The sequence below is a fragment of the Platalea leucorodia genome (assembly GCF_965183815.1).
Source record: "Platalea leucorodia genome assembly, chromosome: 5".
Taxonomy (NCBI): Eukaryota; Metazoa; Chordata; class Aves; order Pelecaniformes; family Threskiornithidae; genus Platalea; species Platalea leucorodia.
Window position 1 is genome coordinate 77,525,955 of NC_138827.1, and position 15,220 is coordinate 77,541,174.

At 40.3% G+C, this 15,220-nt stretch overlaps 1 protein-coding gene across 14 annotated transcripts in view; it reads left to right on the forward strand.

Moving 5' to 3' along the window:
* Positions 1 to 5,598: 5,598 nt before the first annotated feature.
* Positions 5,599 to 15,220, forward strand: part of LNPK (lunapark, ER junction formation factor) — a gene marked incomplete at its 5' end in the record, with an annotated part of 55,446 nt that continues 45,824 nt past the window's right edge. For 3 of the 14 annotated variants that reach the window (XR_014228385.1, XR_014228386.1, XM_082314145.1), the window contains 3 exons: positions 5,599 to 5,673; positions 10,927 to 10,971; positions 12,194 to 12,381. Coding sequence is in view for 12 of the 14 variants with exons in the window: in XM_082314145.1 (XP_082170271.1) it covers positions 5,599 to 5,673; positions 10,927 to 10,971; positions 12,194 to 12,381 (308 nt within the window). Of the gene's footprint in view, positions 5,725 to 6,108; positions 6,515 to 6,540; positions 9,485 to 9,603; positions 9,686 to 10,926; positions 10,972 to 12,193; positions 12,382 to 15,220 lie in introns of those variants that run through there. The other 11 variants (XM_082314151.1, XM_082314148.1, XM_082314146.1 and 8 more) reach the window with 9 other exon arrangements.

Genomic DNA, 15,220 nt, shown 5'->3' on the forward strand with positions numbered 1-15,220 from the left:
TAGGTATTAGTACAGCTCAAATACTTTCAGTGAGAATAATCATGCTTTCATTTGGAGACTAGGGAAAATTGATTTAGTATGCTTTTTTACAGAACATTGAGTTATTGTTTATACAGTCATTTTTCTAACTATAAACATATATTACTCATTATAACCATTAAAGAGTCAGAAGCTTGAAGTCATGCCCATCAGGGAAGGGACTGTACTTATATGTGTATAATAACTACTTCTAAAAGTTCATACCTTATTTGAAGCATAAGTTATCTCAAATAGAGGCAAAACCATCTTTCTGCTTCTCATGTGACTATTTCACACCAGGCTTCTTCTGTTTGTTCATGAGATCTTAATTATAGAACAAACACATACATTTCAGTATTTTATGAGAAATCACTTTCCTGATTCGTTGTGCCACAAAAATAATCCAAAGTTCAACCATATTCCTAAACATACTGTCAGAGATTTACAGTACTCAAATGAAGATGAGACTGCCATTCCTGCTTTAAACTTCATGGTCTTTCAAGTATGGAAATGTTCACACTCTAGGCTATCAACAAAGAGGTTTCAGACACTAAGTGATTTTTTTTTATCTAAAGCTTATAAATGTCTACGTTTTTGCCACAGAATAATAATCAGCAAAATAATAATAGTAATAATTGTACTAATAATAAGTAATAGTAATAGGTATACAGTAATAGCAACAGTGACAGTGATTGATAGTGATAGCAATGGCAATAGCAAAAGCAATAGTGAGTAATAGTAAGTAATAATAATAATAGTATTAGTAATAATAATAATTATTATTAATCAAAAGCAAAGGTCTTAATCACAACAAGAATAATTTATGGAATGGAAAAGTTGATCTTGGCTTTTTCTGATGATTGTATGCAACTGTTAAAAGATTTTTATATGAGACATTCACTTGAAATGATATCTTTTGACCTGATGGATTATGTATTTCTTTTTCAGGTAATAATTTATCAGGAAGAGTCAGATGCAAAGGACTTCATGAAAATGCTGGAGCACTGAAATGCCTTACATGATAAAATACTGAATAGCTCAGGGAATAAAAGTCAACTGTAAGAATGCAGACATCTGACACTGCAAATATTACAGTTGGATCGGAACATCAGAAGAAGCATATAGCATTGCATATAAAAAATTAAATCAAAGCTACGATATCTTCCTCAGTGCTGCTGTTGAAGCACATTTCTAAAGCACATCATGCCAAAATATGGCATTAAAGTCACCTCACCTCGGGAACGCCACCTTTTTTGTATGCTCTGAAATGATTAAAATGTCATTAATTAAACACAATTTATTTGGTTAATCCATTTTTAAGCCTTTCTTGCAGCTTCCAAGTTATAGCTGCCTCATGGCTTCAGGCCGGAACTCCTTCTAGCTCACCAGTTCCCTCTACGAGGGCTCTGTCAGTCCCTTGGAATCCGAAAAATTTTCTCTAGATCTTTTCCCAGGCCCAGTCCTAACTGAAACTTGCAACAGAACAAGACAAGAAAATACTCTGGAGTCATTGCGATCAGTCATGTCAGTTGAGTAAAGCACAGGTTTGATGTAAATTTTACTTACAGATATGCCCACACAAGGAAGTTATTAATTACATATGTATTTTCCTGTATTGGTAAAAAATAAAATGTTCCTATATTGCTTTATCAAATATATTATTAACTTTTTTTAACCAAAGCTGAATTACACAGAATATTCACAAATGTGTGTTAATTACAACGTATTTGTCACTTATGAAGTGCTAGCATGCACTCATTCTGTTCAAGACGCAGAGGAAACAGCGTCCAGGCGCCGAGAAACACGATCCATCGCTGGCTTGATTCAGTTTTGGGTTATGCTGACACCACTGGCTGCAGTACATTCAGCCGAGGATGGGATGTAAGGACGCTGCAGCAATCCAAACGCCGACACCAGGTCCGTTCCACCAGTGGCGATAGAGTCGGTTTGCAGGTGGAGAGCAGAGCTGCAGCGAGGAGTGCCTGGACTGCGTCCCTAACAGCTCGGGCTTGCTTTAATCACTGAGGTGCCCACAGGGCGCGAGGAGAGGCCTGAAGCGAAGCTGCGCTCTTGAGGAATCCCCTGTGGTGTACAGCAATGAGCACAGAACGGCTAACTGAAACAGAGTAACTGGGGCACAGTACCCCAGTTTTGGTCTGAGCAATGTAGCATACCGGAGCACCTAATTCTCAAACTGCATTGACTAACAGTGCGGTGAAAAAAACAGTGAGAGGGCAGCACACACAGATCATAGTCAATAGTGGTACGGGCAGTGGAGGTTGTGATCTTAAAGCTATCCACATACTATCATTTGCTGCAATCGCATCTCCATTTGCAATGTAAACAATGGTTCTGTTTCAACATCTAAATTTTCCCAGCATCTAAATGAGTTAAACTACATGGCCTCACTAGCCAGAGAAGTCCAGAAGGGTCTGCTTTAAGAGAATGCTGAACATATTTTGGAAGTCTAACTAAAAACTTCAAGTAAACACAAATTAGCAAAGCTAAGCTTCTCTTAACCAGACAACATTTTCCTAAGGATGTATGGGACCATATATTTATTTAGAAAAATAAATCAGTCTACTAGGCTACATGTATTCCTAACATATATGAGTGTTATGAATGTTACCATTGGAAAACTCTTCGTGAAGGCAAAACAGTCTTCAGGTGTGAGATCAAAACATTTTAAAAAAAAGTTTATTACTAATTGTTCAGTGTTCTGCATATAGAGGGACCAAAAGCGCTAAAGGCTATCTATGATGCTGGGTAAAATTCTGGAGAGGTACTCTGCTGTTAGAATGGTTACACAGAATCAGGTTAAACACCAATCCCACTGATAATGAAGGATTTTGAAAGGAATTTATTTAGTTTTAAATACTCTGTAGGGGGCAGTTTTGAACCAGATTAACGAAAATTTTAGGCTGAGTGATTCGAAGTTATTGTTTTATCCTCAGCAGCTACATGGGCACCATTTCTTCTTTTAGGTAGATCTTGGCTCTGAAGCAAACAGGTAGCTGCATGCTATCATGTAACACCACAAAGCTGAGAGACTTATCTGCATATAAAGTTCCATAATGGTAGCTAATAATACCTTTTTAAAACTACCAGTTAAACAGATTCATAATTGTATAGCAATGATTAGAACTCCCGGCATAAAAATCAGTTCTATAACAGGGCCCAAGGACATGAGTACGGCCTGGGATCTCCCTCACAATTGTGGTTCAGCCCTGAATCAGGGCTGGATTTTGTGGTAACTTGAAAAAGTTTATCAGAATTCTGGAGAAAAAAAGGAAGATTCTTGGAGATGCCAGTATTGGCTATAGCATTTCAAAAAGCCTTTAAATATGGTATCGTCACTATTTGGGTTTATTTTAAGTGGATACTATGCTAGACCACAGAAAAAGGTGTTGGTATGCTTAAAAACGCTAGCTTAAAGATGAGGATTTAAATCAGCTTCTCTCCAGCAACACACTACTTTGAAGTATCAAAACCAGGAGTGAACTATAGCTGTATTACATCTGAAACAAAAAAGGAAGACATCCTCTCAGCAGAGGGATAGTCATTGCTACAAGGATTTAAGCAGATGCGGCTCTAGAGTGCAAGCTGAAGTGAAGGAAAGACTCAGTCACCGAGTCTTTTTCCACTTGGAAAGGAAGGAACAGTCTAGGCCTCAACAAGGAAAATAAAGCTGTAGATGTAGGTAACAGTTTTGACCTCTGTAACTGATAGCAGAGCATTTCTAGTATAGTCAGTGGCTCTGTATTGACTGCCATTATTTTATCTTTTGCCTTGAATGAACTTAATTGGAGCCCATTCCAGACCATGATTTGCTGCTAAAGTTGTTACTTAGCTGATATTGGAACTAGCTAACAATGTAGAGTAGCAAGATTCACTCTGAACACTGGCAGAAAATAAAAGAATTAATTTCCCAATGTCAAAACTAAGAATGAATGCCTGGCAGATGATCGGACTCAGCAGTTCTACTACTTAAAGGTTGACGCTGATTGTGTTGCCTGAAAAGGTGGTGGGATATCTTGTATGTCCTCACCTGGCCTAAAAGCCTTGCCTATTCTGTTTGGATTTAAATTATTTTTAAAATTGATGTACTGGGTCTGGCTGGGATGGAGTTGACTTTCTTCATAGCAGCCTGTATGCTGCTGTGTTTTGGATTTTGACTAAAACAGCACTGATGAGGCAGCAATGTTTGGCCATTGCTGAACAGTACTGCACAGTGTCAAGGCTTTCTCTTTTTCATGCTATGCTCCCTTAGTGAGTAGGCTGGGGGTGGGCGGGCAAGACGCTGGGAGAGGAAACAGCCAGCACAGCAGACCCAAATTGGCCAAAGGGATATTCCATACCATATAACATCATGTTCAGCAATAAAACTGGGGTAGCAGAATAAGAAGGTGGGGGGTTTTGTCTGCCAAGGTAGACAATTGCTCGAAGACTGGCTGGGCATCAGTCTGCTTGTGGGAGGTGGTGAGTAATTTCCCTTGCACCACTTTCTTTCCTTCACTTACTAAACTCTCTTTTAACCCAACCCACGAGCTTTCTTACTTTTACTCTTCCTAGTCTCTCCCCCATCCCGCTGAGGAGGAATGAGCAGGAGGCTCTGTGGGTGTTTTACCTACTGGCCAAGGTCAACCCACGACAACTGGAAAACACCCAACATTTATAGGCTGTGTTATGATGCAGTTATATGCAACAAGTTCAACAATGCAGGGTTGGCTGAAGGTATACAGCTTCTGCATAGGAATTTCTACTTCAGGGCACTCTGAAGGACTTTCTTCCACATCTGTGCAGATGCTCCCACTTGTGTAGCCATAGTGCTAAAACTTCTGAGCAGGGCACTGAAGACCTTGTGAGAAAGGCAGTGCAAACAGAGCAAGTATTCTCTGTTCCTCAGTCCTCTTGGCATGGGACGAGTGATGATGGGTGCCAGCCAAGAAAGGGCACCATGTAAGAACACTGATACAGCAGGGCACCAAGAGAGAGGGCATCGTTATTACAGCAAGGTATATTAAAAGAAATATAGAGTGCTGCTTCTCTCCAATGAAGGGGACAGCGAGAGCAGCCCCTGCCGCGGAGACCAGGCCGTCAGCAGAGCGCCTGTCAGCCCCTGCTTCATTGGCACAGGCTGAACAGGAGTGCCAGGAGGCTGCTGCAAACCTTCACACCACAGTTTGACCCACACGTTCCTAGGTTTTAGTGTTAAAACACCCTTTTTCCTGTAAATCAGCGAGAGCCGCAGGAGGACGGTCTCCGCCTCCCCAGCCCCGCCGGCGGTGGCAGCGGGACGGCGGGGACCGCCTCCGACCACCGCCTGCTTCCACTTGGCTCTGCACAGCCCCCCGCAGTACTGTGCCACCGCCCAGGACGCGCCGCGCTCCGAGGCGCGGCTGGGAACTGCCCCACGGCCCGGCCCGGCCCGGCCCGGCCCGGCCGCCCCGCCGCGCCCCGCCCCGCCGCTCGCCCCGCCGCGCCGCGCCTCGGCCGCCTCAGGCAACGGCCCGGCCCCCGGTTCCAGCGCTCCCCGCGGCAGCGAGGCGCTGATTGGCTGCCGGGGCCGCGCGGGGCCTGATGGGAGCGCCGCGCCGGCGGGCGGGCCCCTCCTTCGGCGGGCGGCGGCGGGATGCGCGGCCCGGCCCGCGGCAGGTACGCGCTGCCGGGGGAGGAGCGGCCCGGCACGGCCCGAGCGACTCCGCGGTAGGGACTGGCTCCGCCGCGGGCGGGGGCGCCCGGCGCTGCCCGTGGCCCGGCTCGGGCCCCGCGTCCCCGGGGGCCGAAGCGGAGCAGGGCGGGCGGGCGGTGCCCCGGCCTCCCCCGCCTCGGCGCGGGTAGCCGGGCGGCTGCTGGGGAGCGGGGCGGCGGCGGGCCGGGGCGCAGCCTCGGAAGAGGAAGCCGCCGGGTGCGGGGAGGGGGCGGCGGGCGCCTTCCCCGCCCGCCCGGAAGCGGGGGGGCGGCGGGGCGGTGGGGTTTTCCCGGCTGACCGGGCGGCCGGCCGGAAGGGCAGGCGCCGGGAGCCGCCGCCGGCCTCTGCCGCCGCCCTCCCTGCCCGCGGCGCCTCGGGGTCGCTCCCCCGGCCGCTCTCGCAGGCTTCGAAACAAGGCTGGGCTTCAGAAAAAGCGCCGGACCCACCCACTGCTGGCTCCGTCGCTTTGGAGTCCCTGTGTGGGAGCTAATTTGCCTTTTTAATTAAGGCTTTACAAAGCATAGGACCGCCATAGGATGCTTCCAAACAGAAACAGCTGACAATGAAGTTTAAATTGAAGAAAACTCGATATCTTGTTTTAACTGAGAGGTTCAAAGACAGGCTATAGCAGTAGGTGGTGGGTGATGCTCCTGGTTTTGTTTTGCTTGTTTCCTTCTCCACGGCGCTCATAGCTGGAGAAACTTTTTAGGGTCCCTGTGGAAGTTTCTGGCGTCAGAAAATTGTGGGAGAATTTGAATTTTGGTCGGAAACTGTGTGAGCAGAACTGGAGATTCAATTTGAAAGGTAGAACTTGTGTTCTTTGTAATGGTAAATATCTGAAAATATTTACATAAAATGAAGTCGCTAAGTTTACAAAAAACCTTATTTAAAGAACATTCCCCTTTCCCTCAGGGGAAAGGTCTGTATGTCTGTATACAAAGCCTTGATTTCAAGTTTCTAGGTTCCTTTTTTCTTTTAATATGACTCGTCTTGATGTTATTCAGTCTTGAATTTCAGCATATCAGTTATTAAAATTTATTTTGGAGACTTTGATTTTCTTGGAGAGCTTTTCATCTTAAAACATCAACAAGCTTGAAGAAATGTGAGACTGACTTGATAAAAGCGTAGTGAGATCATCAAGCTATTTTTTCCATCTGGATGAATAGGTTGGTGGATGGCTTCTGTAATTGTGCATGATTCATTCCTCTTGCAAAAGAGAAACTCTTTCTGCTCTGGTACTCTTATTGTGGCAATTTTGCTTTGCTTTTTACTAATTAAATTGCGTATTTTTTGGGGTAGGGGAGATACTGTTGGGAGATTCGTATTTTTTTTTTGAGTTGGGTAATAAAATTGGTAATAGTGTTTTCTTAAGCTTCTACATTAAGTGTTTTTTAACACTTCTGTTGTCTATTTTAAGCCTAGGGCTAGGAAATGTTGCAGGTGTCTTATTTGTGTGTTAAATCAGTGATAGTGTTTCTGGAAATAAGTCCAATTGCAGCAGTGCTCAGTGAGTGGAAGGGACAGCTCTGTGCTAAAGAAACGCAGTCTTCAGAAGGAAAAACTGCTGTGCAATAATTTGATGGTTAGAGGATGGGAAGGAAGGAGACTTGTGGAAGGAGGACTCTTACCATGAACAGTAGGATGTTAGTGGTAGGTATGTGGAGTAGCAGATGAGGAGGAACGAGGAGAGTTTGAAGCAGTTGAAGACAATTTGTGTTGTTATGTCAAAAAGAAGGGAGAGAAGGAAAACATGTGAGGCACTCCATAGGAGATGGAGAATTTTCTATGGTTTCTAACTAAGGATTCGGTGACTAAACTGTAAGTGTGAATCTAGTGGCCCTAATCCCTTAATACCTCTTTGGGAAAGGGTTTTGGTAGTATTACTGACTTGCAGAGTAAAGCCTGTCGGCATCATAGTTCATGTAAAATTATGTGAGCGGTGACACTTGTCAAACCTGTTTCTCTTCCAGGTATTTGCCAGATATTTTAAAAAACATATGTAGAGATAGCACTGTGAATGTGTTATTGACAAAGGTCGGTGTCACCAGTGGCTCACGGACAACCTATGCCCAAAAGATCCTCTAGCACTTGTGCTGCAGAGGTTCTCAAACTATGGCCTGAAGGAAAATGGCACACAAAAAGGCTGTCTGAGCATTTCCATGTCTCTGTCCACAACTGAGAGCTACCATTATGCCTAACAGCAGTGGCAATGCTAGGGAAGCAAACTAGATTTGGGAACCTTGTGCTAAGTTTACAAACTTCTCGATTGGCTATTTGACATAGCTTTCACATTGTTTTGCAATAAAGATACTATCTGTCTCTGTAGAAATATTTGTGAAGAAAGTGTCTGCTCAGATCTACTGCAATACCTGTCATGCAAAAACTTATCTGTAACTGCAAAGTGACAATTGTATAAAATTCTCAGTGTTAGATTGCGTGTTTGAAAAATAAAAATATTGCTGCTGTTTTACTGAAGTGAGTTGCTGCAGTAGTGATTATTTCGAGAATTTATTCAAGAGTCCAAGGGGTAATTGTGCTTTTTCTGTAGCTCGCCCCTTTGTGCTAGTAATTTGGCAGCGACAGAGCTAATTTGTCCATCTGTTCTAGCTTCATTTTGGTGGCATTTCAAATACGGATTTCCTTATCTTTAAGGATTATTTTTTGAAATCATAGGGCCTATAGTTCTGGATTCTGAAGGCCTTGGCTTTCTTAAAAGGTGAAGAGGTTACCATACTACAGTAGTGTTTGTGCTAGTGAGCAGTGTGTATTCTGTATTATATTAATTTGTTCTGGCACCCTGAGACAATTTGGAAACAAATTTGGCTTGAGATTAGGTTTATCTATATTATTATATTTTTTTTATCTTTCAATTTTTGGCCAAAGATAACTTAATAAACAATAATAATCACTTACATTTCTGCCTAACTGGATCAGTGCTTTGTTTTAATAAGTCTTACTATTTCATTCCAGAGTTAAAAAGGTTTGAGCCCTAGTTGGGATTGAGCATTAGTTTGCTGTTAAGGTTGCTATGAACCGATCACTTTTTCATTCACTGGGTAAAAACTTGTAAATTGACTGGAGAGAAATTCTGCCATCCTAAGGTTCAAAGTCAATTGATTCCAACTACCTGCTGATGGAAAGTTGCTACACTCTTGTTTCAGGGACTTAGACCCAGATCATCAAATTAGTGCTATTCATGGGTTCCAGGTTTGTGCAGGGTGAGGTGAGCTACTTTTGCACCTTTGGAATTGCTTTAGGGCCATTTGATATGCTGGTGACCACACAGTGCGTTGTGCGCGGGGAAGACCTGCCAATGTAGTGCTTTCCTAGAGCAAATGAAATCTCTTTGAAACTGATTATTTGACATCATACAAAGGAAAAGCAATAGTGCTATCCAATATGTTCGTGTTGATGAGAGTGTGAAAAGGAAGTAGATTCATTGGAGATAAACTTCCTCATGAATAGTAGGATATTAATGCTGGATGCCTGGAGTGACAGCTGAAAAGGAACATTAAGAGTTATGTTTATGAGCAGCAGAGGAAATAATTGGAAATCAGTTTCTTAAACAATCCTGCTTAATAAGTTTTTAAAATTGTTTTTCTGCTGGAGGATTTTGGTGGCTTTTTTAGCAGCTATTTTGTGCCTCTACTTTTGAGGACTCCCCCCTGGTTAAATATTTCCAGAGTAAAAATAAGTTTGGCCACATCAAGGCTGATCAACTGACTTACAAGATGGCCTATGAAACAGAAGACTGGATTTTAAAATAACATACAGGTAGATAACTAGGCAATGGCTTTATGCAATATTTTGGTTCCTTTAGATATTGGAATAAACTTGTGAATCTTGGCCTATGCTGTTAGATTGCTCCTAAGTGCTTAATGCTTCACTTCTAGCTGTGAATTCTTGTAGAAGATTGATAGCTCTGTCAACATTTGTCCACAGTAGAAGATGGGTGGATTAATTTCAAGATGGAGGGTAAGTAAAATTGTGTAACAATATAATAATCTCTAGTCTAGAAGATGGGAGTACACAGGACATGTTTCCTAATGCCTGTTGGTTGACTGTCAATGCTGGTTGAATGTTAGCACTAAACTTTTCCCATTAATATGTCACTTAAAAGTCCAGTAGTGGGACATAGTGACCGAAAACATTCTCTGAGAAATCCCTAAACTGTGAAACTGTGTGGCTGTCCTTTATTTCCTTTGCAATACCAGGCCTGGCACTGGTTTGGTTAACTTATAAAAATAGTTTTAACTCTTTCTGTTGGGATAGATACAGTAGCATCTGTGACTTGAAAGACTGGTGGCTATTTTAGGTCAAAGTGGATACATTGAGGATATCACTCTGTCTGTCTTAACAAATATTTTGGTAGCTACTTATACCTATACAAGTCTTTCTTCCTAACTGTTTTTATTGTCTTGTCTACTATTGAATGGTGTACTGACTTTCTGAGGAAGAGGCATGAGCTTTTTGACTACTGCTGGCAGGTGTGAGTTGTTGGAGTATAGGTTTGTCTTTGCGTATTATCAACTGATTTCAGAGCCTCCCATACAAAACTCCTTTAAAGGCAAAAGTTTAAGTGAAATGTCAGACTTGTGTAATAGAAAGAAACTCACTTTCATGGTGATGCAGTGTGGGCTATGGTGTTTGAATTTGTGGCCTGAAGGGTGGGGGAAGATAGTGGCTTTATGCTTCTCAGAAATTAGGAAAGATTCCTAGAAGGTGGATTCCAAGTTGCTCCTAAGGGGAATTTTATTGGAGATGATAATGCTTATTTGCAGTTGCTTATAATTTATTTAGAGCATGTGTCTTTGTGTGGAATGAATAGTAATAAAAAGCTTAAGTTCTCAGGTTAGGGCTTCCTCTATATATTCTCTTTGTTTTGCCTATTCCCTCCACTCATCAATTCTCTCCTTGTTTACATCGCACCCACACGTCCATTATTGCTGTACATGCATTGTAGGTTTTTATCTTTTGTGGTGTAGGAGAGGAGCCTTCTGTTAATAGTAATACCAACTGTAAATTAGTGATTCATTACAGTCCCTTCTATTTGTCACTATTAAAGTAGGAAAACTTCTTACCTTTATGTAAAATAGATAATATATTAATCTCTTATGAATATGTCTTTTTGTTAGAAAACTGTTAATGTACAGTAATCCTCAAAATATGGCTTTTTTTTTTAGTGAGATTAACATCTTTGTTCTTTCCCTTGTAAGCAGGCAAAGCCTTCCACTGTAGAAGTATTAGAAAAAATTGATAAGGTATGTATTTGCTTTTTTGTGTGTTGTTTGATTTTTTTTTTTTTGTTTGTTTAGAAATATGCATCCTTTTTGCTGGCTATGTATTTCTTTCACATTAGGTAAAATACTGTTGTGGAATTTTAAATTATTTTGATAATTATTATTAGTTATACAGTTAGGTGTACTAGAGATTCCGACTTTCAGATGGACTGCTACCTTTTTTTTCTCCTCACTATTAGTAATTTTAAAAAAAAAGCATATGGTATAATAGATAGTGAGAAACTACAGCTCAAATATTTATTTAGAGAGCCCGAAATGCGAATGAATGTGAAGTTGGCTTGATTACACAATTTAGTTATAACTGATGGTTAAACTCCCTTATAATGGATAATGTCACTAATGCAAAGTTCCATTCATCAGGCTCGTTAGATGAGCTTCAATGTATAGTTTTAAGTGTAAGAGTTGTAACTGTAGTGGTAGTAAGTAAGGTCGGGGCGGAATAACTGAATAGATGGTTCAGTAATCAATTGTGATTTTTATCCAGAATTTGTGACATATGTCTGTACTCTGTGGGGAAATTAACTGTTTTGAAATATGCTGTTGATATTTTTTGTTTTCCTTTTAATGAAAGTATGAGTACTCCTATTGTCACTTGAAATGCAGTCAAAATGGTAACTCAGGAGAGCATTGCTAGATCACTTATTAATATGGCAAAAGCATAATTCAGATGTTCAGGATTTCACACTTAATGTGAGGAGAATACTGAAATGAAAATATGTGAAATGATGGAGAGGTTTCAGCAATTTCCCATGTTAGTAGAAAAGTATTAGAAGCATTTGAAATTCCACAGGTGCCTGATGAAAGTTTTAGGATGTGAAGTATGGTTGGTAGTGATTTATGTGATCATAAAGACTGCCATTCATAAGATATTAGTGTTTACCACTTGTCCCAAATAAACTAACGCATTACAAATAGGAGAAAGTGCTGATTTGTAATATTTCTTCCCAATAGCAATGTGCTACTGCTAATACAGTGCAAGTGGCCCATATCATAACCTTAATAGTGTGATGTATTTATGCTATGAAAGTTATCTTTGGGCAGATATTGTCATTTATCAAAAAGCTGCTTGACTTTTCTAATCAAGTATCAAATTGATATGGCTAATTTTAGCAAACACTTAAAGGCAGCTTAGTAAAAGCACCAACTAATTTCACTAATAAGGTTGAACCCTATTTATTTACAGGAAATACAGACATTAGAAGAATTTAGAGAAAAAAATCAGAGGCTACAGAAACTATGGGTTGGAAGGCTGCTTTTCTACTCTTCAATTCTTTACCTTATCACCTGCATAATTGTATATTTGTGGTGTCTTCCTGATGAATGGACAGCAAGGGTGATTATGACACTTCCATTTTTTGCATTTCCATTGATGTAAGTAAATATGCCTTTTTTTTTTTTTTTTTTTTTCCCTGACTACTGTCTCTTCGACAAAAGGAGATGGAAAATACATCTCAGCAGGGGTTTGGGTTTTCTTTTGACAATCCTTGAGTTGTCATAACTTGCTGAATTTTTTTCTTTTAAAATAAATACAAATAGTTAGGCAGACTCTTTCTTTGAGGGAAATGTCTCTCATGGGTCTGGGTTTAGTGTAGAACTAAGTCTTACCATCAAAAGATGTTAGCATCTAAAGTTACTTTGCTTATCAAAATTATACTAGGGCTAGAGAGAGACCTGTATCTGAACAGCTGCAAGGTAATGTAATATAAGCAGAAGAGCATTATCTTGGGTTTTAATTCTACTGCTATTTGGAAAAGTAACACTGCTATATGAAAGTGACCTAAGGTATGTTGCCTGTATGTAAAATGCAGTGTATAAAATTGGGGAAAAAATACAAGAATGGATGGAGAAACTTATTTTTACATATTAGGTGACTGTTAACACAGAAGTGACTTGAAAGGTCATCAGCTTAAATATGTTGAGGACTAGTTTTACATAATTAGCTGTTTTTCTGGAAAACCATTGACTCTTTTCTTCAACCAGAAAATATCCTAACATCATTGGATGTGAACAGGAGAAGGTATTATCTGCTTTTTTGTTGCACTGAGCTGATTGGCTACTCATCCTCACGAGTGGCTTTTTCTCTTCTAAGAAAACTACTTTTCTAAAAATAACAAAATGGGCTCCCACCTCACTAAAGAACTGCTTTCCTGCCTCCCCTTCCTCCAGACCGTCAAGGAGGAGAAGCAGCCTACTGAGCATCTTTCCTACCAATGGGGAGCACAGTGCATTTACTAATTTGCTGAAAAGAACATCGTAAATATTGTCCATATTTGAACAGCATCTCTGTATGAAAACATGACTTGTCAGTGCCCTAGCTGTAGACTTGAAAGGCAAAGTCAAATGTAAATATTTAAGGCTTTGCAAGTTTGATTAGTGTGGGTCAGCATAACATAACATGCAAAAAAACCCCAAAACTTGAAGATGCTTTTTGTATGTCATACTGTGTTATGCATAATGTACTAATATACGGCTGTTATGGAATCCTGTGGAGAAGATACGTGGGCAGCAATGTCTTGACTGGAAAGGATTAATATAGAAATTAAAGCTCAAGTTAGTCTTTGGCAGCAATATGAATTGATTTTGTTCTTAAGGACAAGGATTTGAAAGTCTTTGTTGTTGGTATGTGAGGCTTGCTCATGCTAACAGAGAAGGCTTGTAGAAGAGGAAGTATTACTAGCCTCCCTTCGCTTAGGTGTGTTAGGATTAGTGTAGAAATGAAAACTTTTATTACTGAAGGTGATGGCTTCTAGCGCTGTGGTGTGAATTTTCATATTGGATTTTTAGTCTCTAGTTTGTCCTCCAGTTGTTGTTTCTTTTTTTTTTTTTGAATGGCAGGTTTGTATAAAATTCTGAATTAGATATTGGCTTACTAACATTTAGAATTACTGTTGTTCTCTTATGACTTGAAACTGTTTATCTGATTTTTCTCTTAAGCTATTCCCCTTCAGCTTTTTTTGGCAGATATGAATGGCAAGCAACTGCCAACTTGTCTTTGTTCTCGGTCAAGAAGTGGCTCCATGCTGAACGCCTGGTGCCACCCAGTAATAGCTCTAGAGATTTTTCAGCCCTAATCAAACTGGAATATGTCTGCCTTTTCCAGCTTGCAGTCAGTCACCAACTTATTTCTGCCTTAGGTCATTCCCTCAGGGTCTCTGCAAGTTACTGATGCTGGTAGAGCATTTTAAATGTATATTGAAATATCTGAAAAGTTGAAGAAATATATTAGCTTGTTAGAAGGATGCTCTTCTTGAAATGATTTTTATTTGAATTAAATTCTGTTTCATCTTGCATGTTCTGATTTTTCAGAGAAATATGTTTTTATTTTGTAAAATTGGTCTGAAATGGTCTGCTATTAAACTTTCACCTCAAAGTTCTTAAAGAAGAAATGTTTTTTATTTCATAAAGTCCTACTATGTATCTACTAGCTTAGAATACAACTTTAGGTAGAAGACTTTATTAAGTGCACAGTAAAAAAGAAATAATGGTTTTGCCTGTGTAGCATAGTCTTTAAGGTGATTCAAACCCTGTAAAACATTTATTTCTTTTGATACTTTATGAAGAGACACATCTTGCGTTGTGTAAGCAGGCAAAGCTATCTGTATTCTTAGAGTAGTTATTACAGCACACCTTTGAACATGGAACAGAGTTAAACTTCTTTCTCTGTTTCTCTGACCTTGAATAGGTTACTCTTGCATTCCAGTTGTCTTGTCTAACTTACCTGACTCAGGTTGTGTTGTTAATACTTGGAAGCATTTTGAACTGGGCAGCCATTATATAAATGCCAAAGATGTTATAAATTAAGTCGAAACTCTGTTTGAAATCTTATAGCCTTTTGTCTGCTTTCTTACGCTAGCTGTTATTCAGAGAACCTTTCTAGCCATTAAGAATTTTTTTTTTCTTAAATGAAACATTGCTACTTTAGGCTTTATTATATAGTGCTTGGGACTAGGAGGGTTTTGGATAAGATGCTTGGAAGGGCTTGAAGTATGAGATTTGCCACTTGACTTAGGCTGAATAACTTGCCAGGAAAAGTGTCAACTTAATAATTGTAAGCAATTCTAAGCTTTAAAACAAATGAAGTCCTGATGATTGCAGAGAGACCTTTCAAATGTAAAATGATCATAGATCAATTTAACTTTATCTTGAGCACAGATAAACTGCCTCATTGTTTGAGCTAAGTCAACTGAAACCCTACAGAAACAGAGTGGAT